This window comes from Neodiprion virginianus, chromosome 5 (genome assembly GCF_021901495.1).
Source record: "Neodiprion virginianus isolate iyNeoVirg1 chromosome 5, iyNeoVirg1.1, whole genome shotgun sequence".
Lineage (NCBI taxonomy): Eukaryota > Metazoa > Arthropoda > Insecta > Hymenoptera > Diprionidae > Neodiprion > Neodiprion virginianus.
Window position 1 is genome coordinate 29,876,258 of NC_060881.1, and position 23,664 is coordinate 29,899,921.

The window sequence follows — 23,664 nt, forward strand, 5'->3', positions numbered from 1 at the left end:
GTTTCCAATGTTAGATTTTCAAAATTGTTGGTGGTGGATCCATTACAGTGGTTGAAATTTAAAAAAAAAAAAACATATTTTCCTGTAACGTAATTATACCTGAAGGCTATCAAATCGTTAATCACGAATCTAAATTTGTAGTTCGAAATTAGAATTGGATATTATTATTATTCCTATTATTATTACTTTTTGTTAACTTTGAATTTGCAGTGTAAAAACGGAAAATTCGAAAGCTAGCTCATGGCCAGCCTATAAATAAAGGCACTTGTTTTTTTTTTCAAAGCTTCTCTGCAATTGTTGACAGTTTTTTAAAAATATTATCACCCAATTGCCCAAAATATGTTCATTTTTTCCCCAGTAGAAAGTTAATGATTGGCTTCTAGGCACGATTGTTGAAAAAAACGGAGTGCCTTACACATTCGGCAAATCAAGAAACTTTTCATCGAGAAAAAATTGTCAAACTCGATTTCTTCTAAACAAGATGATTTCAAGTAAAACCGACGAACCGATTGTCATGAAATTTGCCCACGGTACTGTTTTTACCCTGAAGATGCACGCGCGAGCTTTTCAACCCGATCCCACTTCCGGTTCAAAAACAGCGGAAACAGAGGTGAGTTTTTTTTTTTTTTTTTACTTTTTTTATTCAACTCTGTTTGTTTCGTTATTTTTGCGAAAGAAAAAGCGAAGCGACGTTTTACCCTCGATTTCAACGATCGTATTGAAGTTTGCCTAAGCTCGAAGCGTGGCAATTTAATGTCTCGTCATCGGAATTCGAGAGCTGAGATGAACTTAGTGCGATAAGTGTCGAGTTGACCCCGATGTCTTGATATATCAATTAATGTATTACGGAACTCGAGTGCAAACCAACACGCGTTTGTATTACACATAGTATATGCTTATTTTAGATACATTATAACGTATGCCGTTTCTTGAAATGCGTTCAAAGCAGCGCATCCGGAAGTACGCCCAACGTAATAAATTAAATGAATAACAATCTTGTAAACAAGTAATATATACACGCACACACGTGTATAAGATGACCGCAATGTAACGGTAATGAGGATATATATATTTATTTTCGCTACAGTTTACGACATTGGATGTACAAAGATAAATGTATAATCCGACAATTTCGAAAATCCGTTTCGACGTTAATTTTTCGCTTTTTAATCTATCGGAGACTGCAGGCTACCTTGGGAATTGTATATATATGTATATATATGCGTATAAAAATTGATTGGTGTATAAATAGTAAAAGTAGGCAGAAAAAAAAAAAAATAAAAAATACGAAAGCCGATGCGAATTTTTCGGTATTCGACGAATGAAACGTTTGTTTTTTTTTTTTCTTTTTTTTTTTTTACCAGCGATCACACTTTGGCGTAGGCAGCGTAGTTCGCTACTCCGCAACGATTTTTGTGCCTGGCAAGTTTCATGTATCCATTATCGCCCCAATTGTCACCCCACCAGTTTTTCAGTATCCAATAAGTGGGCGTGTAACCGACCAACAGCATCGCGTGGTTAACCACGTCCGAACTGCATCCCGGGTCGTCGTAAACTCCTCGGCTATTGGATTCGTTGGCGAGGGTTGAAAAAACAAAACGAACGTGAATAAAATTCCTGCAGTCATTGTTGGGGGGTTGCAAAAAAAAAAATGAAATGAAAAAAAAAACAAAAAAAAACAAAAAAAATTGAAATTCCTCACTCACTGGTAGAGCTGAAAGGTTTTCGGACTCGCGTTAATGGAAGCTGCTATCGGCCCGATAGTTGCCACAGCGTATTCCATCGCGTGCTCATCACGAGCCGGAAGTATCGCCCAGGCTGTGATGTTCACCACGCTGTCGTCTCTTACGAATTTGCAATATCCTTGCTGTAATTTGTCGTGTGATCAGTTATTAAGGGGACAACTCTGTAAGTTGGTTGTTACCGACCGAGTAAAACGTCGCTTGTTGCCGACCGGGTAAAACGTCACTTGTTACCGACCGAGCAATATGTCACTTGTTTCGTCGCGTTATTCAATCAAAAAATTGAATATCGCTGATAATTTCCATACAAATATCGAAAATTTCCCCCCCCCCCCCCCCGTCAGCCGAGAATAACGCCGGAAAATTGTTTTACTGCAATTAATGGTAATTCAAGACATTTTTCGACATTATACAAATATAAATATTCAGTGTTGCACGACTCAGTATCGCACTGGTTACGATACGAACGATGCGTAAAATCTGACGTTTTACTCGGTCGGTAAAAACTGCCCAAATGGAATATTAGACAAGTTATTTACGAATATTGACACAGTCTTGTAGTTGGTGACATTTTGTTACAGCTTCAGCGTACTTCGACCTTTATCCTAGACTAAGCGTTCAAATTTTGGACGTTTTTTTCACCGTGTCCTCATTTCTAATCATAGACGTGATACTCAATGTGAAACACGCGTTGCGCAATTTTCTACGAGTGATTGTTAACGATTGAAGTTTGGACACCGTGCCATTCGCGTTTTTCTATTTCTTTTATCTTTTACCAAAGTTACAGGGTTCCTCTCAGCGAAAGATAACCCGCAGTTTAACATTTAATTGTGCGCCACATTATACGCGAGCTATTGATACTGATAGCCTGTGACTTTACTACACTTATTAATGTTTACAAAAAGTTTTATGAAAACATTATAATACGAGGGAAATCGTCGTCGTCGTCGTCGTTGTTTATCTATCGAAAGTCAAGCAGGCTTCAAGGGCGTGATCACTGATTGTAATTTTACGGGATATGCTCTCATTTCTTTTCTTTTCTTTTTTCTTTTTTTAAATTGGTGTCTACAACAACTTGAATATGACCTTCTATTCAAACTTTTCGTAGGCATACTTTTACAAATCATAAAAATTACGTTCCAATCAATCGATCAACTCTCTTTCTCTCTCTCTCTAACTTCTACTATTCCCCAAAGTTGATCTCGATTTTACAGAAATCAGTTCCACAGGGCAAGTGTTCTAAAAAATGTGTTCTACAGACTCGTTTTAACAGAAAGAAACTCGTGATTCCCATCAAAAATAATCCCGCATCAATTATTCTTCAGGAAAGCTGTTCTTCGGAATATTTTCTCCATCGAAAATTTTTCTACACAAATTTTTTGATAGAATAGCTTTCTCGTTTCACACATCCAACAAAAAAACAAATTCAACAGAGACAAACTAAAATGTGCGAAATCGACAGTTAAACGTATGATTTTGACGATTCGATGATTGCTCCGAATTGTTCTGGTTGTGTCAAACAAAATCTTGAGGAAAATATTCTGTGGATAAATTTTCTGCAGAACAATTTTCCTGTAGAAAAATAATTCGTGCAGGATCATTCCTGAATTGAATCTCAATTTTCTTTGCGCAGAAAAATATCGTATGTTATTTTTTAAACTCCAGTTACAAGCGCCAGTCCTGCGAACGGGTAATTTTCATTACCTCTTCGAGTTTTCTACTCTGTAAAAAGTGATTTCCGTAGAACTCTCTGATATCTGCTATGTTATCGACGATCCAAACTCACCTGCGCGGTATAGGGATAGTTTTTCTCCGGCATGAGACCCTTGGCTTTCTCCAAGTACCTCATCGTGTTCCTCAGGGAACCGCCCGAGCAGCCAAGGTTCCCAACGGAAGTGCTGCAGTCTATAATCTGTTGTGTACTTAGGGGTATCAGCATTCCCGTTTCCTTGAATATTTGACCCTGGATGCTAGTCACAACGGAATACGCGTAGCAGCTTCCGCAGTCCTCTTGATTTTCCGCTGCCGTTTCGAATCCCTTTTCCCGCCAATCGAGACTCGGGGGAATTTGACGTCCGCTTTGCCTGATCGAATTCACCAGTTCGTCGTTTTCGGATAAACGGCGTCTTCTGCTACGAACAAGCTTGACCTGATCACGAAATACGCGGGCGTTAGTACTTTTTTTTTTTTTTTGTTTTTTGTTTTTTTTTGCGTTGCTTTTTCAATCGTCTTTAATCTCGTTACCGGATCACTTCATCCGGAATTAACTTGCAACACGCGAGTTCTTTTCCTCAAACGATAAAAAAAACTCAATCGGTCGGTCATACGGTTTGACGATGAAGTTTTTTTTTTTTTTTTTTTTTTTTTGTCCATGCAAAAATCTATTTCGGTAGTAGGATAATTTAAATGTTATCTATTTCAACGCGGGAACGTCATGCATCATTCGCGTGTTTGTTTTCCAGAATTTTCTTCCACACCTTTTGTCGCTCGGACGTTGGACTGAGAAAAATTTCATTCGTCGCAGTGACTAGAAAAATTGAGTAAAACAGTTATCGTTAAAAAAAAAAAAAAAACTGTTCGAATGTTGTCGGAATTGGAAAAAACGAGCTACGCCTAACCATTTTGCTTTATCGTCGATTCTTTTTTGGTAATTGTAAAGAAAAATCAGTTTCTGAGTGTTGGTCTAGTTTTTTAGTTAAACAAGGCTTTAACGTCAATTTATCGTTCCACAAGCGTTAAATTTTCGTAACAGTTGCAAGAAAATATATTAGCAGTGATCGTGATGAGAAAGAATAGCAACGGATACCAGACTTTCCGGTAACAGCTGGAAAACTAATTTTCATTTTCTGCCTGGAACTATATTTTTCGATTTTGGTAAGAAATGAAAATAGTTAAGGACCGAGCGGTAACCGGAACGTAAAAATTTCTCTAGGTGTACTTTTTCCAACCGAAGTTTGATCGGAAAATTTATCAATCGATGAAAACGTTTCGCAAATATTTACATGATCATTGGAGCGATGTATAACAGCTTTTGTACGAGAAAAATTGCGGCCCGTTCATTTTTTCAGTATATCGACGATACTCGCAGCAGTAACGAGCTTCGATTAATCGTCTGTTACCGGTTAAATTGAATTTTGAATTTGAAACGCACGAATTCGAATTTCTTTGAGGAGAAAAAGGTTAACTCGATATAGGACAGTTGAAGCAATAAATTTATGGTTTACCATTTTCAATATATACTCCGGTGTGCTGAGGTCGGCAAAGTGGTTGTCACGCAAGGTGTAACTGTGGTGACCAGCTGCTGCTAGGAGGTTATGTTCGTAGATTTTTATCAGATTCTCTTCCCAAGCGAGTCTTCGCATGGCTTCCTTGGTCGTTGAGTAATTCTTTTTGTAAGACAACTGCGGAGCGGATACATGAAAGAATCGAATTACGTTACACTGAGGACAAAATTTCAGTCGACACGGTTAGCGAAAGATTTTGGAAAAATGGTCGTCGTTAATGTTGTCACGGTTCAGTGTTGCCAACACTCTGAATTCTCCGTATTAAAAATTTTATTTCAATTCAGCGCGCGAATATTTGCCTAAAAATAATTATCTTATTTGTGTGTATTAAATGAACATCTGTAATAGAATTTGGATCTAATTATTACTTTATAATACGTGGTAATATAACATTGACATTGGACGTCAATATACAGCTAATAAAATCGAGTAAAAAAGAAAAAAACAGATAAACTTTACTGTTATTAGAACATGAATATCTATTACTGATATAAGTTGTAACAATAAATAATTTTTTTTTTTTTATTTACCATTAAGTAAAAACTTGGAATTAAAATCTTTGAATAGTAATTATTAAATCGCTTAGTAATATTTCAATATTTGACTAATTCAATACTTCAATAATTGACTATTTTAATACCTCAATATTTGACTAATTCAATATTTACTTCTCATGCTGTCATCTGACGATTAAGGAATTAAAATGTGTAAAAACTGATGACCAACGATACCACTGACAAAATCTACTAACTACTAAAAGTGAATTTTTACTACCGTCCCAGAATAAAAACAACCAGATTTAGTGGAAAAACTACCGAGTTGGCAACACTGTTACGGTTCAAGGGGGCGCCCTGGTCGATTTCGACGCTGACGTATATATCTCGAAATGTCAAAGACCGCGTATCTAAAACACGAAAATTACCCATTCTCTACACGATTCTGAACAAAAACATTGCGATACATTTTCATTTGACGCCGAAATAAAAAAATTACACGAATTTTACGAATTTACTATTTATACGATTTCGTAAAATTCGTGCCATTTCTTTATTTCTGCGTCAAATGAAAATTCATTTGAGTGTTTTTGTTCGGAATTGTGTACAGAATGGGGCTGTTGAGTCCTTTTTTGCTTATACATCAGTATCGAAATCGATCAGGGTACACATTTAAGTATCGTTAAAGTTACAACAAAAAAAAAAAAAAAACAAAAAAACAAAGTCGATTCGATCAAGTTATCGCAAAAGTTGTAAAAAAAAAGTACACGTATTAGACTTTTTCTGTTCGTAGGTATAAAATTCATTGTTATTTTTTAATAAGAACTATAACTTTCTTGGTTATGGTAACGAAGGAAAATGTCTTAAAGACCGTGTAGTGAGAACGACAACTGGAAAATTTCTATCGGTACGGTTTTTCTGAAAAAAAAACGAAAAAAAAAAAAAAACAGAAAAGCCATTGTTTCAAATGCCAGTTGAATAATGCTCAATCATTTTACACAGCAGTTGAAATTTAACGCTTCTGATCATTCGCCTATCGGGGTTCTTCGAATTTTGCGGAACTTCTCGTCGGAATTAACCGGTCACAACCAGTTTTCATAGATTGGGACCCCCTCGCGTCACGCAGGCTCAGCAAGGAACTATGCAAGAGCTGTCAAACGTGTAATAATATTTTTCGATGTCACCATCTTTCCCCTCTCTACGCAAAGCGATAAGGATTACTCTTATTCAGCGACGTATCATCCTCATCACGATCATCATCATCATCATCATCATCATCAACATCATCGTCGCCCGTCGACACGTGTCGCGCGTGCTAATTTTTGTTATCTTAAGGTTTTTTTTTTTTCTCTTCGTCTTCTCGGTCTTCTTTCTTTTTTCCTCGATTACCCCGAATAAGTGCTTATTGCGTGAGATTTTATACGTTCCGTTCGTTATACGCGACAAAAAAATTAAAAAAAAAAAAAACAGAGCTTGTCAAAGTAATTGATGTATAATTATTTTTCAAAATTGATTGAGTAAAACGTGGCTAGTTTGTGACATTTTTTATTTTTTTTTCAGTCCTATCCGATCCTACCCACCGGTAGAATCGCATAACGGTCACTGGATTGGCTTGAAATTTACCTCAATTGTGATTGTTTTACCTTAAGAACGAGTTCTGAAAATCTAAGAAAAAAAAAAAATTGAAAAAAGTATCTAGGTATTGTTTAAAGTTGACAGAAAAACCTGTCTCAGTTTACCTAACCAAAATTCATTGTGTAAACGTTTTGAAACACTGTCAAAGTTATAGAAAGTATCTAAAATGTTGGCCAAAAAGGTATTTGTTTTGTACGAAGAATGAAGCCACGATGATTACTTTCAGTATTTAAAGATTCTAGGCGAAGTTTGAACAATTTTATCGGGGTGAAATTCGCCAAGAATGATCGATTTGGGTTAAATCTATTCTTGACTATCAATATTTATACAAACTCACTTTGTATTTCTCCCAATAATCGTCGAGCTTTTCAGACACTTCTTTTGGCAAACCGGTTCCATTTCCGGTTTTCGCGATGCTGAAAACAATCGAGACGATAAAAAATAACCCACAATTTGATAACTTCATTATACGCATGGATGAATGTTCCGCTAATGTAAGTCGAGGTGGACTGATCGTGCTATATAACTGATACTTGTCACTCTCACTGTTCGTAGGTGAGTTTCATTTTACTCTTTTTTTTTTCTTTTCTTTTCTCTTCCATTTCACCTCTGTCAGCACATACCGCGATCGTTGTTGTAATACCTGTACACGTCGTTTGGTAGAATATATATATATATATTACATGCAAGGGGGTCAAGCATTTTGTTAATTTGTTAAAGCCTCCCCCTCCACTCGTACAAGTTGCGTCGATGATTAAAAATCTTTCGAAGCTTGACAAAGACGAATATATTAACCGTGATTTTGCCCAGATTATCGCAAAATACGAGATTTGTTTTGATTTTTCCGCAATATTGTAATCGGCGGTATTTTTGCAGGTTACTAAAAGTTGGGGGATTAAATGAAAAATAAAAATCTACGTCGATCTTAGTTTCGTCTATAACTGCGAACCCCAATGAAACAACATTCTTCTTATGTGATAAAAACGAATCTGTGGAAATTCGAATAAGATAAGCTAAGATCGCATAAATTTGGAAAAATATTTTACTTTTATTAGAATGTTGAATATGTTCAAACTCTTGTGATTTTAATCCGATTATAATGTTTGTAAGATTGGCTTGTCTCATCGTACAGAGATCTTGAGATATCGCTGGAAATGAATTGGGGTAAATCATGCGGTTACTATACGTTCCTAGATTAGTTTTTAGGTTTTTACCACAGGCGAAAAATGCAGTTACGCAATACTTACGAATAAAAGGAAAATTAATTTTTTTTAGCTGTAAACAGAAAATATAGTTTGCGTTACTACATTTTTTATTTTTTTTTTTGCAACCATTGCAATAATTTGACGCTGTCGCGTAAATAGTAAATCAATGTTATTTGGCTGAAAAAAAATGTGGCTGAAACTAAACTGATAGATTTTTATGTTGCAACTATAATATACGCTAAATAATCGATAGTACGAAATTTTATTGCAATCCAATAACCTTTGACCGAACGATGAGGCAACAATATACAAACGGGTTTATACAAACGATCATACATATTTTACTATAATTGTCTATTAGAGTGTCCCAAAAAAACCGACTATTTTTTTTTTTCAAAGAACATTGAAAAATCGTCAGAGTATCTCTAGAAAATGACCCTGTGAAAATATAAGCTCTTAATATTAATATTTAGAGGTGGCGATTTGTAATTTTCTATTTCCCATTTAAATAACATGGGAGAATTTTTTTTTGAACTTTGGAATTTTGTGATGGGATAACGAGCTACTTCATAAGTATGACAAAATCAGGTCTTATAGGAAATTTGATGCTCTACAAAAAAGGTCTGATTGACATTTTGCGTAAATCCAGCCGTTTCAAAAATATCGAGCCTCAAACTTCGGACTGTTTAAAATTATGCTTTTTTTTTTCGTAAATACAACAAAAATTAATTTATATGTATTATATGTAATTAATATTTTTATTAATAATTTCGGATCTGCATTCCGTCAAATATATGCATATATTTATTGTTCAGTTGATAATTCTGGGTTTATAATACATATAAATTAATTTTTGTTGTATTTACGAAAAAAAAAGCATAATTTTAAACAGTCCGAAGTTTGAGGCTCGATATTTTTGAAACGGCTGGATTTACGCAAAATGTCAATCAGACCTTTTTTGTAGAGCATCAAATTTCCTATAAGACCTGATTTTGTCATACTTATGAAGTAGCTCGTTATCCCATCACAAAATTCCAAAGTTCAAAAAAAAATTCTCCCATGTTATTTAAATGGGAAATAGAAAATTACAAATCGCCACCTCTAAATATTAATATTAAGAGCTTATATTTTCACAGGGTCATTTTCTAGAGATACTCTGACGATTTTTCAATGTTCTTTGAAAAAAAAAAAAATAGTCGGTTTTTTTGGGACACTCTATTGTCTATACTAACTCTACGAGATGAAAACTTTCCTCGAGTGATTTTTCAAAACGTATAAAAACAATTCTGTATTCTGAATGCAACAATCGTAAAACATTTTCTCAAGCCGACGACGATGATGATACGCTAGCCTTTTTCCTATTCAAATTATCTCGCATTTATTTCCATCACATAGCAGTAACGTGTCGTTGAATCTACGGCAATGAAAAAACATTGCCGTAGATTTTTCCACGACGATTATCACCTACTTTTTAAACTTTCGACTAATTCGTAACCCTCGAGTTTGTTCCCAAGCGTTGCGGTGCGCTGCGCCGTTTGAAACAATCCGCAAAGCAAGCTTCGTCATTGCTCCGTCCGATGGCGCCACGGATCCATTTGAAACAGAGAAGCCTCAATCCGCGGAGGCGTCAAATACTCTTTGACGTATGTTCGCCTATCCGGTAGCTATCGCCCTCCTCCTCCACCTCCACCTCCCTCCCCCCCCTCACCATTTTCAGTACCTCTCATCGGCGCTCGTTGAGTAGCGCCGAGAGTAGAGAACTAGTTGTGGAAAATCTTACTGGTGCAATGGCGCGCATCTCGCGGCGGCGTCTGGTCGCGTTTGTTACGTGCGCCGTGTTGCAGTAAGCTAAACGGATGTGTCGCGTGGCCCCTTTGCCGAAGGTGGTGGAGACGCGGTATCAACGTTAAAAACGAGATCAGGAGGGCACCGACAAACGGTCATCGAACGTTTACGAGAAAAAACAATTTAAAAAAAAAAATTTAAAAAAAGAAAAAAAAAAAAACACTCCGACCAACGCCGGGGGAACGAACATTATACAAGAACGCGATATATATTCGAACGGCTTTCTTTAGTCCAACGACAGAAAGTGTTTCAACGTTCGTTGTTGTTTCTTTTTTTTTTTTTTTTTTTTGTTTTCTTTTGTTTTGTATTTTCGCTCTTCCATTTCAAAGAAACTTTTTACACACGGAATTTGTTTCGGTTATTTTTATTTTCCCCTAGTTTTTTTTTAAGATTTATAGTTTTTTAACCCTGCCGTTATCGGTACATCGTTTCGTCGGCGAGAGAACTTGATTTCCAGTGTTCGGAATCGTTCGACATGTTATTCATACGTTATGTATATGTATGAAATATATGCCGCGACTGTAACGAAGATCAGTTGTGTGATTGTGAGATTACAGTGAGTGCTTGCAGAGATTTTTAAAGTTGGAACAGACCGGACATCTTTGGAACGATTTGGATACGCGTTCTTGTAACGTTCTTCTATTGTAAAATCGCGTGTATTCTTGATAACGAATTATCTAAATTAAGAAGTTTGAATCATCATGGATGAGTCGGGGATTGATATGGGATACGATCTGGCAGCTCTTGGTAACGAGGATTTCGAACTTGAGTACAACAATGATTTCGAACAAGCTTTGTCGATGCTCTCCTCGTCTCAGGATTTCATGTATTACGAACTCAAGAGTCGAGCACCGGACACTGGCAGGTGGGTTCTTTAACGTCCCAATCGTATCTCTTCGGTTATCCGAGGATCTCTTTAATCTTCTTTCTTCAATGCTTCGTTTTTACACGGTATCTATAGCGTGGTTATTGTCGACACTGATGTTTAACCGGTTCTTTATCCCGGGGCAAAACTGAACGCGCCACTTGCGATATTCATGATCTATGATATCGTTGATAGATCGATCGTTGATCCAAACTATTCCTTTTCCTGCTCCTTGTATTTGAATCAAGGTCGATGCAAATGGTTGTTGATTTTTTTTTTCACTACCTTCGTTACCCTCGTTGGCCAACCTCTGACCTCGCCGTTTCGCGAATTTGTTCTTGTGTTGTTCTAACGGAAGGAAGAGAGGGGGAAGCAGTGGAAAAAAAATTTATCGAAAGTCAACCTCGACCTGGGACAGTCTCTAACTGGACCGCTTGATATCGACGATCATTACATAGTGCTTTTTTATCGTTGTATTATTAACACTGCGAGCAACGATATTGTTTGGGATTTAAAGAAGGATCGTACAATAATTTAGAACGATCTAAATTTAATTGCTCCTAATTGTTTTCTAAATTTGGAGAAAGTCGGGAACGAATTTATGGACACGCAACATCGTTTTCATCTTCGTAGCAGTATAATTTCACGGAACGTTTAGTTATCGTTCAAGAGATAGATTGAAAAGAAAATAAGTAAATGGAAGATAAGTTTTTCAGCAATAAACAAAAGATGTTGAACGTAATCGTACAACGAAGTAAATTTCCGGTTTATACAGGTGTAATTAATAGTGAACTTTTCGTGAACAATCTTCAAGTAGACAGACAGACGGATGCACAAATCTGCTTCCACTTGTTGTTAGACAATCCTTCGGTAGGTATAAGAGATGGTATTTATCAATCCTTTTCGTTCCGTCGAGCATATCGCACAGGTTACTCAATTACTTGTTCAAGCGTGAAAACAGAGTTTACAGACATATTATTCTATATTGACGTCTGACGAGTGTTTTCAACGACCGCTGCAGTCCCGAGTCGAACACTTGTTCAAACATATTCCGTTTTATTCCTACACCTACGCCGTCTCTCTTCATCTCAATCTCCATCTGTATCTCTCACTCTCTCACTCTCTCTCTCTCACTCTCACTCTTGGGATTCGGTATATTATATACTCTCGGCACATGCACGTATGTATGTAATATTTTTTTACAACTGATTGCGAGTGATCAGACGGCGAATCAACCAACCAATTAAGTCTCATTGAACGATGATGATGATACACGCTATGTACACAGCGTGCGCTCGTTCGGTGTATTTAAAGCTTTCGCAAAGATGTAGCAAATTTTCAAAGCTCTGTTAGAATATTTTATCTCGTATTAGAATTGATCTGTAAAATAGGGAGAGAGGATATCATTTTTCACGCTTATCGGTCGTTTTTCTCGTCGCAAAGTCTACAGACATCGATCGTATGTAACGGTTGTCATTTGATGTTTGGAGAAGCCGAGTTATTAACACCTTCGTATGAATCTGTCAATTAACAACATCGCCTTGCCATTTTTATCGTTGGTTTCGTTGCTATACGTTTCAACAATTCAAAAGTCATACTTTCCCGCCCTTTTCTTTCCCTTTTCTCAATGGCCAGTTACAGACTACATGCAATGCTCTCCATTTGCCAGTCGAGGTTTTTAGACTGATTATTGACACAAATTTTATCGCTCGATACTCTTTGACCATTTACTACCAGTACTCTTGTCCTGTGATCCTAAACATGTTAAAGGATCGTCTAAAGCGAGTCTCGCTGGAATTGCGGAGACAGTTCCGAAATCAGTATTCATTGATAATAACTCTATCAGCGCAAAGTCGTGCTGGATTTTTGTTGGAATTCTCGAGTTCGCTCTTGGGAAGAGAACAATATCGCGCAACGCGTTTGCACGGACATGTTAGAGGTGAACTTTCTAATCGAGGCAACGTTGCCGAAACTCCGGTACCTACACACAATCGCTTTTCATCTTGTTGTGCATGTGGTACCCATCATAGTGAAACAGTTTGGATCTCGTCTTGTATGCATGGATCTTTGGTATATGGGTATAGTATATTAATTAAACTTGCTCAGTTCCATTACATGTGGATACTGTGATAACCCAGACGGTCGAACCGTTTCTCATCACTTATCGAACATAGCTACAAGACGTTGTAGTTTTTTCACATCGGTGTTCATCGATCGTCGAGATGAAAATTTGATGGTACATGTTTTTTTGTGTCAGAATTAAATCATCGACGGTGTTTTTCATTTTCTCCCAACTTGGGTTTAATGGATGTCAAAACTCTGTTACGGGGAATATTGGAAGTACGTTTCAGCCAACTGCAAAGTTTTTATTTCTATCAAATCGACGCAGAGTCGTCGTTTTTTCTTTGTTACAACGCCGAACAATCTGTGCTACCGTAACGAGGACAATTGATACACACTTGTTCTGACCGCAACATGATTTCTATTTATTGATAAACGTACAGTAACCGCACTTGGTTGGAATTTCGCATTACCAGTTCAATTGTGTAATAACGTTAGGTTACCGATCATTTTTTTTTTGTGTGTGAAAAGTTCATTGTCAATCTCTTCGATACCAAACGATGTAAAATATTACAAAATATCTTCATGGTAGTTTGAAATTACGAAAATGAACTGCAGTTTCGATCATTTCATTTTCTCGGACCATTGAACGACTGTTCCTTATTAGTCTAAAGTCGGTAACTTTACCGCGATGATTCAAGTTTCGTAAAAAATTCTACTTCCGCAATTTCATTCAACGTCTGAAATCGCGTTACATGACAATAAAGTAAAACATATTATTCATACTCTGAGAAACTTGACTACTTCAAAGTCACTGTATAATTACTAAGTAGTCCAATTTTTCATCGGAATTTTTCATTGCGTCAAAGCAACCGACAATTCAGCCTCGTTATTATTTAGTCGATGCAGTTTTCCTGCGCTCGGCTACGAACCCTTTTATAAAATGAAAATTGGATTACACGTGAAAATGGAAGCCACGCGGGGGGGGGGGGGGGGGGGGGATGGATGACGATGAAACAAATAAGTGGGAAAGTCGGTATTTCCTCAGCTCAATTTCTCAGACCAAACGTGGGGGTTTCATTCTCGGGATTCTTCTCCCTGCCGGTTTGTATCCGTCAAAGCCTGGTCCGTTTGGGGATTAAAACGTTCCTCCAATAAGCCAGTGAATATCGCTCCGGTTTCGCCGGCGAATGTCGTCACGCTTGCAAGCCTCCATCCTCTATCTCGGCACCTCGGGTTAAACTCTGCAGCCTCTCGGTATCTATCTTTATTACACGGATCTGTATATCTATACATGTGTGTTCGGCGCGTGTCGTCACATATACAGCCGAACATGCGGCGGTGTACGGAACGCGACCCAGTGGAATATTACCGTCCCTTGGTGTTTCTGACGTAACACCGGCTGTTTATACTAGCACGACGTGTATTTGTTCAACTCGTATTCCGCCCCGCGATATCCCGTTGTTACAGCAATTAACGACCGAATTACGTTAGCCAGTCGAGTCCTGTTGCGGTTTTTTTTTTTTTTTTTTTTTTTTTTTTTTTTTTTTTTTTTTTTTATCATCTTACCGAACCATCGATCTTTCCTCATAATCAATGTCTCCGAAGATCTTTTACTCAATTTTTCGGGTCACGTACCGCGGAAGGAAAAAACGTAACCCCCCCCCCTTGTAGGATCACTTTGTTATCCGTATCTCCGTCTGTGGAGATTTTTTTTTTTTTATTTTTTTCTTATCAGGAACGGGTAGATGTACCAAGTTGAAATTAATGACAAATACCGAGGTCTACGGTCCCTTGGCGGTGTATAAAATTTAAGCTTTTGAGTCGACGCAATCGAAAGATGCGGTCGTTTGTATCGCATATTTTTATACTCGAAAATTCACTCGTTATGAAATTTGGGGAGAAGCGAGGTTTCGCAGCGCAAGTAGGTAGAGAAAAAAAGTTCGAAAATAGTTGATTCGTAGTTGTATCACGTACAAAAAAAAAAAAAAAATAATCAAGTTTGAGCGGAATTCTCGTGCCACTTGTCCAATTTTTTTTTTTTTCTTTTAATTATACAACGTTGGCGTGTCTTACGCGTTTTTTCATGCGTGTCTTCCGTGCACAAAGTACTTGTTTCTGTGACGGTCGAGTTAGCCTGCAAATGCGCATGCGCGGAGTACCGAAAAGAGTACATTTAAGTCCTAGGTGTCGACGCGCATGCGCCGTAGCGAACAAATCCGACATTACGCAACTCTAACCGCGATTTCGTTGGTTGGTGAAAAAACTCGCAACGGATAATCTTGTTGTATAAAGAATCGCTTGCAACAAGGAGGCAACGATCTTATCGTCTCCCGGATTTGCAATATTCGTCTATCTACGACTGATAACTTGAAAACTTAGAAAATATTCCATCCAATTGTGTATTTCTTTTTTTTTTTCTTTTTTTTTGCACAAAATCGAGAACGATGTCAACTCGTGTCGGATTCACCTGCTTTTTTCTACGGCGGTTGTTCCAGTGTTATAATTAAACAACGGCGAAAGAAAGTCGCTCCCGAGATTGTTTATACGTAACGATTTTCCAACGTGTGTCATTCGCCGGCCGCGAAGGATAACCTAATCGCAAAGAGCAAAGTGCATGCAAACCGCGCATTGTTCAATATAGCCGGGTTCAATAAAGACTCAGCGAGTGATACACTCAGCGCTCTGGTTCGTTTTTATCTAAAAAGGAAACGACGGTTCTTCTTTTTATTTCTCCCTTTCTCACCCTCTCTCTCTCTCTCTCACTCACTCTCTCTCTCTCTCTCTTTCTCGCTCTTTCTCTCTCTTTCTATTCAAACCGCAATATAAATAGACGGAGTGTAATTTGTGCGAAAGCACGAGAGAACTCAGCGGCAGTTTGCCTGATTGCTTACGCAGAGAAAATCTTCGTTGTTATTGTTACGAGAGAAACGCGGTGGCGGAATAATGTCGCTTCGAATTTCAATTATCGGATGTATGTAATAATATATACGATCGATTCGATTTTTTTTTTTTCTTTCCTCAACGTCAAATTCATTCGATACCAAGATTTATCAGGTGAAATCTCAGGCGGAGACGAAGGATATTTCGTTAGGCCACACACGCGTGGATCTCTTATTATTATAGACATACGCTTAACGTCAACGTCTCAAATGTGGGTGGTGAAAAAAAGCTTTTAAGATATTGTTTGTTCTCGTGTCAGTTTTAAACGTCACGTTGAAGATGATTTGACCAATTTATCAAACGGAATGTATATGTAAATCTGTATTATTATAGCTACCAGATTATACCACTGGGAATTCCTTGACGTAGGATGTGAATATTTCAAATCTGACATATGGGAATTGAAACATTCATTAATTTTTTTACCGATCCAGTTTTCAAGATTTCAAACTTATCACGCTGTGAGGATTTTAAAAGATTTCATTAAAAATTTCAAGATACTTGTTTCGCAAATTTTTATTGGATTTTTTACTTGGTATATAGTTTGAAAAAAATTCCCGCGGTTTCAATGATTTCGTAGAATATTGCTCATTTCATAGTCCGATTCCGGAGGGTTTCTAACTGTTTTGATAAGATTTAAAATGGATTTGACAAGTTTCCTCAATAGATTTCAATTGTGTCTTCAAAAGATTTTTGCAAGTGCCGATTGAAATGATTTTTTTGAACTTTGTTTCGAAACACTTCATACGCGACTTGACGGAACGTGATTTGGGATTTGAAAATATTTTGAAGTTTTTAATGATTCTGGGACCAACCTCGATGACTTTCACGAAAGGTGGCCGACCTTTTTTATGAGATGAATTATTCGGTATTCGCGTTTATCAAACTAAATCGCTGATGATAATTTATGTGTATGCGTATAAACTAAATCGAGAATAGCAATTTTATAGCTGTGTTGCGCTTGAAGAATGAGGGTAATACGAGTGGTAGTGATATTTCTCTTTCCCGCAAATTTACGAAGCTATGATTATGCAACGAAGTTAGCTGTTTACCCATTTTGGGTATACGTACCTACATCATTTTTTTTTATGGGGTCGAAGCTTCCAACGTTAACGTAACGATGCACCGTCAAGGAAAATTGTTATTCCTGTAGAATTTTAGGGTGGTATGAAATCCGGTAAACCGTAATAAAGCGAAACGTGTATTATATATTTAAAAACTCAACACCTTCAAACCGATTGCGAATTTGTGAGTTGACGATTTTTTTCTTAGACGGTTCATTACGTCAACCTTACTAACTTTAATCTCATTCACTTTATCTTATCTCTGATTGACGCGAAATTTGGAAATGGACGGTTTTTGACGTCGCTGATTACGAATTTGAAATCAAATTTCAGAAATACAGCTTAGTCGACTTTTTCTTTTCGTTTCTTGTAATTTTTAAATTTTAAGTCCAAACACGTGATCAATGTTATGAAAAAAATCTTTAGGTATCAAGTTTCATCAGAATCGAGTAATTTCTTATGGTTTTTTTCAACCATCGTCTGAAACTCTGCAGACTTTTTAAGCTCAAATTCAAGATCAACGACTTCGAAAATCCCTGGATTACAAATATCGAGTCAATCGCAGGTAATAAAAATCCGTGCTTCGCCCCAAATGGAATACGTATAATCATCTTTGTTGCATGATATTAGCTTCGTCAATGTGCGCTACTACAGAGCAACATCACTTACACTCAACCACTTTAACCCTTCGAGAACACTTCTGTCAAATCCTGTTCTCAAATTTCGATTTCACCACTATTTTACCCAAATTTCTTTCAAATTTTTGCCCAATCAACGTAAAAATTGTTAAAACGTCAACTCTTGTCACGAAACTTCTTTCTTTCCGGAACTCTTTTCAATGATTTAATATTTCTGAAGCGGCGTTTAAACTACGGGGATCGATTCTACAATATTCGAGGAATATCTAAGAATTCTTTCAAGCTCATGGGAATAAAGTAGTTCTGAAATGCTAGACCGTGAAAAAAAGCACAGGACCTCACAGACCCAGAGCGTGTACTCGATGATCGAAAAAATAGTTGCGTACTTGAGAGGTTAATTTACAACTAGAACTCGGCGAGTTACGCTATCATCACCTTGTGTAGGTATATTGAATCCTGACCAACGGTTATCGACGTAAGATGATTTTGAAAATTTAAAGACGGCAGGTGCCGTTGTCGCGCCGACGGGAAGTAATAGCGGAAAGAGATAGACAGAGAGACAGAGAGACAGCGAGAGAGAGAGAGAGAAGGGGGGGGGGCGCAAGTCGAGAATAGAAAATTACGCTGTCAAGAATCGGAGATCGCTTTGAGTAGCGGCGCTGCCGGCGTGTTGGTTTTTCGGCACACACGTGGGCTTCGTTAAAGATTACGAGGCGTGTTCGAAGGTGTTTGCGGCGAGCGCGCAACGAATGTTGGCACAATATAGGTAGACGTTCGACGAGATGCGTCAGGCCTTTTCGTCGGACGTAGTAGCAACGGGGCTCGAGGAGACGTACGTCGCTCGTCTCGTGGTTTTTTTTGTTGTTTTTTTTTTTTTGTTTTTAATAGCCGTTTTTCCGCGTTTGTGGACCAAATTTCATACGGTACAGACGTGAAGAGGGGGATATTAGAGACGAAGGGGGGTAACGGAGGGGGAGAGATAAAAAAATAAATCACACCCCTATGCGGGACGGCGGTGGTGGTTCACCGTCGTCATTATGCAGATCGACGAGGCGTCGCGTCAGATCGGCGAATTTGAGGAGCTCGTTGCCAGACTCGATCGAATGAACGACTCGGCTCTATCCGGTCAGAAGCGAATCACTGCTCAGGTAACGGAGAATTCGTTCGGTGGCGCTGCGGTCGGCGGTTCGTGTCCGCCATTCGAAAATTGTCGACATCGGTATGCCGCGGAAAATTTCCGGGCAAGGAGTCAGGGGAACTACGAAGACGTCGGAAAAACTACGAGGGTCATGGTTCATCTCGGCATCGACGACGATCTTCGAATGATACTTGAAATGGATCCGTCTATCGTTGATCACCCTGCTTTACCGACCGATGGTAACGCCAACGCCATCTTGCGGGACACGACGCCGCACGGCTGGTAGTAACCTACATGCATATATCTACATACCGGACTACTATCGTCGTATTAACCAAATCCTATAATGTTCGTTAGTTTGTCAAATTTTTTTTTTTTTTCTGCATCGTTCTATTTTGTTTTTGACTGGGTGATGATTTTATTGAAAAACTTCGAGGTTTGCAACGTTGTTCGATTATTGACCCGTTGTAATCTCGGGCGCACAGTTTGAAAGTTGAAAACTTGACGAAACTAAGTGACGTTCCGAGGATTTGGCTCCCGTCAATCAAGTCGAATTTTATTTGAACGATCCTTTTTTTTTTCTGCATCGAACAAAATTACGCGATTTAAAAAACGCAGATTAGTTGATTTCGCCGATAAATGAATCGATGCCTGCTAATCGTAGCCAGGACATTCGTTTTTGTTACAAAAAAATGCTTCCTTCGTTTTAGAATTAGTAGTCAACGCTTTTGGCAACAAAATTGTATAACTAGTCTTTTTTTTTTCCTTCAACTTCCGGCTTATTACTAACTTTCAAGCTTCTCACCCATCCCCCATCTCATATTCAAATTATCCTCTTTAATTTGCCGAAAGGTAAAGATCTACAGTCAAGCATCCAGGTTACAGTAACGCTTGTTCGCCTCAAAGCGACGGTTTACATTATACGAGCTGCTTGCTCTCTTTCTTGTCCAACTGAAATATCAATCTATTTTCATTCTCCTAACGCGAATCGTTTATGAAGGAACGGGATTGCGAAACGTTCAGATATTTGGTGAAATCGAGTTAGAGGGAGACGGAAAAACGAGGGGGGGGGATTACTTTCATCAAAATTATGTCCGTGCCATTTACCCCCAACAAAAACGGATTGGCCGGATCGTATACTTTGCACTTTGTATATTTTTCTTGCAGCCGAACTGCGAGGCGATCAAACGTCTATTACGAATGCCTCGAGCTATCCGCACAGTTCTAAATGGACTCTGAAATATTGTACAGTCTTTATTGCTCGAATATCGTTTACTTGCAAATCTGTATTCTTCTTTGGTAAAATTTATTTATTTTTGGGCTGATTTCAATTTTCTGAAACAGTTGAACAGATTGTGCAAAACTTGTACTCAAATTTCTAGGATACATTCATTGGCCTGAAATTTGGAGCCTGTGAAATCTAGTTTCATCCAACATGCCTCTTTTCGTTCAGGTTATTGTCGATTGTATCGGCAGTTTGACGAATGATGAAATTCCGTGACAAATTAAACCTGTGGCGTATACATAGTTTTGAATATTAATTTTTATTGTTCTCTGATGAATTTTTAATGATAGGGTCTCATAGATTCGAACCTGAAGAGGTATATTATTGTAATTTAAATCAATGCTACTTGATCTACCGTAAACGAAGAACCGAGGAAGATCCATGTTGGATGAAACTATACATCAGGAGCTCCACAATTCGGGCCAAAAAGACCCTAGAAGTTTTAATTTCTTGTTAGAGTTGCTTCTCCGTTTTTAACGCGTCAGGCAGACATGTTTGTATTAATATTTTTTTATTTTTCATTTTCGCTCTTACAACGGTACTCGTTACGCGTCTGGTAGTCTGATGACCGATGTAACGTTTAATACAAGATATAAGAAGAAAAACAAAAGACCCGTAAAGAGATTTTTCAGTATCTACCCGCCGGACGTGTGTTTTGAAAATTTATATCGCCAATTACTGCACTAGAACGCGCATTATTCTTTGGCAGGCTTGCCGAAGCTTGCTTTCTTCTCTCGCCTCTCCTCAACCCGAACGCAGCACGTAGAGCTGTTATTAGAGGTTATGATTTACGACGAGGATGCCGTTAGTTGGGGTTACGAAGATTCTATTTTTGAATGAAAACACTCTTCCTGGGTGATTTTTATTCTTATCTATTTTTCTTTACATTATATTCTTTTCCTATTCACTAACCCCAACCCTTTTCAATAAGGTCAGATGTATTTTAGGTTATGATTCGGCTGCGCACGTGTCGTATCGTAGAATTTACCTATTGTCACAGATGCATGTATAAGTTTGCTCGACTCTGTATCCCGCAGTTTATGTTTCGATCATCGTATCATCGTTTTCGCAGTCGGATTGAGAGATACCTCTCAATATTTTATATGACGTCAGGGAATTGATCACTGGTAAAAACTGGTTAATACCGACCGCGAGTCGTTCACTTAATGCACATGAACGTACCTCGTTATACTGCATGTATATAGTTATTATTCGACCAAAGAGAATTCGGCGTGTTGTTAAATCGCAGTTCGATCGATTATCACGATAATATATTCATCGACTCTTCTCACTGTCAGCATTTCTGTCTGGAATCATTATAGATCTTTATCTAATTTTATCAGCCTATACGCGTCGGTAAGGATCTGAAATGTTTGCAAGCCAGTCGTTTCGTTCTGGGAAATGAGAACCGCTGTTACGCTTGTCCCCCATTGGCCAGTGTCGCATGACGTCATCGAACTATCTTTCACTGTTTTCACTTACAAACTGTATCCTCGATATTTGAATCAGGTATTTATTCCCATTGGAACGGTGTAAATTACGTACGAATTTGCTTCCCGCGGTTAAACCGATCGTGTTATGTAAAATAACAAGATTTACGCAAAGTTTATATTGTTGGCAAAATTGAAAAAGATTTTCTTATATTCGTTAATTTACAGGCCTTAACCTTGAAGGTTTCAATAGCGACGCGAAGTTCAATTAAATTAGAATATGGAGCCGTGCCAGATGAACGAATGTCTTCTAACCTAACCTAATCCAACCTAACCTAACCTAACCTGACCCAACGTTACCCGACCATAATCTGCGACGAATCGGTGCACGGAAATTAGTTTCGCTTCGGATTTCGTTTGAGTCATTTTTTGACAGCTGGCTAAAGTATAAGCGTTTAACCGCAGGCCAGCCGATCGCTTATAGATAGTACCGCGAAACTGCTACCTGACGAAAATAACCTGCGGTTTGCGGGTATTTTTATACTATAAACTCCACGACCAAAAACCACCGGACTATATATATATATATGTGTATATATAAATATAAATATATACAAGCAGCTGACTTGATAAAGACTTTGATTGTCATCAGTCTTGGGTGTAAAAAGGAAATATCTAATTATTGGTTTGAAATACTTTCGGATAAGTTATAGGTCAATTTTTTCCTACTTTTGAAAAGAATTTTTCACCCCATTTGTTTTTCACCGATAATTTTTGTACAAATCAAACCCGTCGATCAATTGTTCACAGTTCAGTAACAAATTGCTCGAGTTTCGTTGTAATTTTCCAACGGAAATGAACTATACGGTCAAGATGTATATATATATAAACGTTGAATCATTAAGTTGCGATTTTCATACTGCATGGAATTTCCGTCTATTTGAAATGGAAATGAAGACACTTCTCATCGGATGATTTATAACAGTCTTTCTCAGAACCGGTTGACTACAGTATATAACGTTACAATTTTCATCTGTCTTAACTGCGCGTTTCTGTTTCTTCTCATTTCAATGTAAAATGCATGCGGTTAGTCTCTGCAGGTTTTTTACCGAACGGCTTAAACGACCGGTGAAAATATCGATACGAGGAAGAATAGGCGTGCAAATAAATCCCGAGAATCTTATGTTGGAACTACTCGATTGGAACGTGCTTGAAATTTTATTGCAGCTTGATTTGACCTTTCTCTTTAAATTTTTATATTTTTTCCTGACAGAAAAAAAAAAAAAAAAAAAAAAAAAAACAAATAAATAAATAAACGAAGCAAATATCGAAACGAATTAGAACAAAGTTCTAAACCGCGCTGAAGTTTCACTGAAAAATTTTCAATCCCCGGTATTTGGATAGCTGTGTTGATTTGTCTTTCACATCTTGTCGATGCTGAAAGAATAATGTGGAAAAAAAGGCTTATTATCGAGTTGAAAATTCGAACACTTGGCTGACGGAAGGGTGGTGGTTGGGTTATATGTCTCGTCGTTTCGTTAATGAGATAGATGCGATTGTAAAAATAAACTAAACCCTGACATTTGACAATAAGCTCTGCGTGTTTTCCGCCTCCGTCCCGCGATTTTTTGCTGCTTCGTTACCTGCGAGAATAGTTTCATATATATATATATATATATATATATATATATTAGACTGGGCCAAAAAAATGGACTATTTTTTTTTTTGAAAAATATATTGAGAATATCATTCAGTATGGCAAAAAAAAAATTTCATGAAATTTTAAGCCCTTAATATTAACTTTAAGAATTAATCGAGAAATTATATCAATTTATTAAGCTTAATTACTCGGAAACGGCTTGTCTGACAAAAATCTATAATCTGACCTTTTTTGGTAAGGAATTTAAATTTATAAAGGCATAAGTGAACATAAATTTTTTCACTTCAATATTTCGACAGTTCTGACGTAAAACATCAAATTATTACTAAAAATCAAAAATAGCGATGATAGACTTCTTAAAGTTAATATTAAGGG

General features: G+C 37.6%; 2 protein-coding genes across 8 annotated transcripts in view; one reads left to right on the plus strand and one right to left on the minus strand.

The window, feature by feature from the left end:
* Positions 1–1,067: 1,067 nt before the first annotated feature.
* Positions 1,068–7,688, minus strand: LOC124304747 (procathepsin L). Its single transcript, XM_046763362.1, has 5 exons — positions 7,493–7,688; positions 4,967–5,143; positions 3,529–3,891; positions 1,707–1,867; positions 1,068–1,563 (listed from the first exon to the last, which is right to left on the minus strand). Exons 1-5 carry the CDS (start codon positions 7,628–7,630, stop codon positions 1,368–1,370), a joined length of 1,035 nt encoding a protein of 344 aa, XP_046619318.1. The 5' UTR covers positions 7,631–7,688; the 3' UTR covers positions 1,068–1,367.
* Positions 7,689–10,113: 2,425 nt separating this feature from the next.
* LOC124304737 (microphthalmia-associated transcription factor) overlaps positions 10,114–23,664 on the plus strand; it is a 62,090-nt gene continuing 48,539 nt past the window's right edge. For 2 of the 7 annotated variants that reach the window (XM_046763327.1, XM_046763333.1), the window contains exon 1: positions 18,752–19,196. In XM_046763327.1, the coding sequence (XP_046619283.1) occupies positions 18,814–19,196 (383 nt within the window). In that variant the 5' untranslated portion in view covers positions 18,752–18,813. Of the gene's footprint in view, positions 10,460–10,489; positions 11,071–18,750; positions 19,197–23,664 lie in introns of those variants that run through there. The other 5 variants (XM_046763331.1, XM_046763332.1, XM_046763330.1 and 2 more) reach the window with 5 other exon arrangements.

Coding starts and splice junctions, on each gene's coding strand:
- LOC124304747 (XM_046763362.1), bottom strand. CDS start 7,630: ATGCGTATAATGAAGTTATCAAATTGTGGGTTATTTTTTATCGTCTCG. Junction 5,144..7,492: donor ATTATTGGGAGAAATACAAA/GTGAGTTTGTAT, acceptor TCCGCTCCGCAG/TTGTCTTACAAAAAGAATTA. Junction 3,892..4,966: donor CGGAGTATATATTGAAAATG/GTAAACCATAAA, acceptor TTTCGTGATCAG/GTCAAGCTTGTTCGTAGCAG.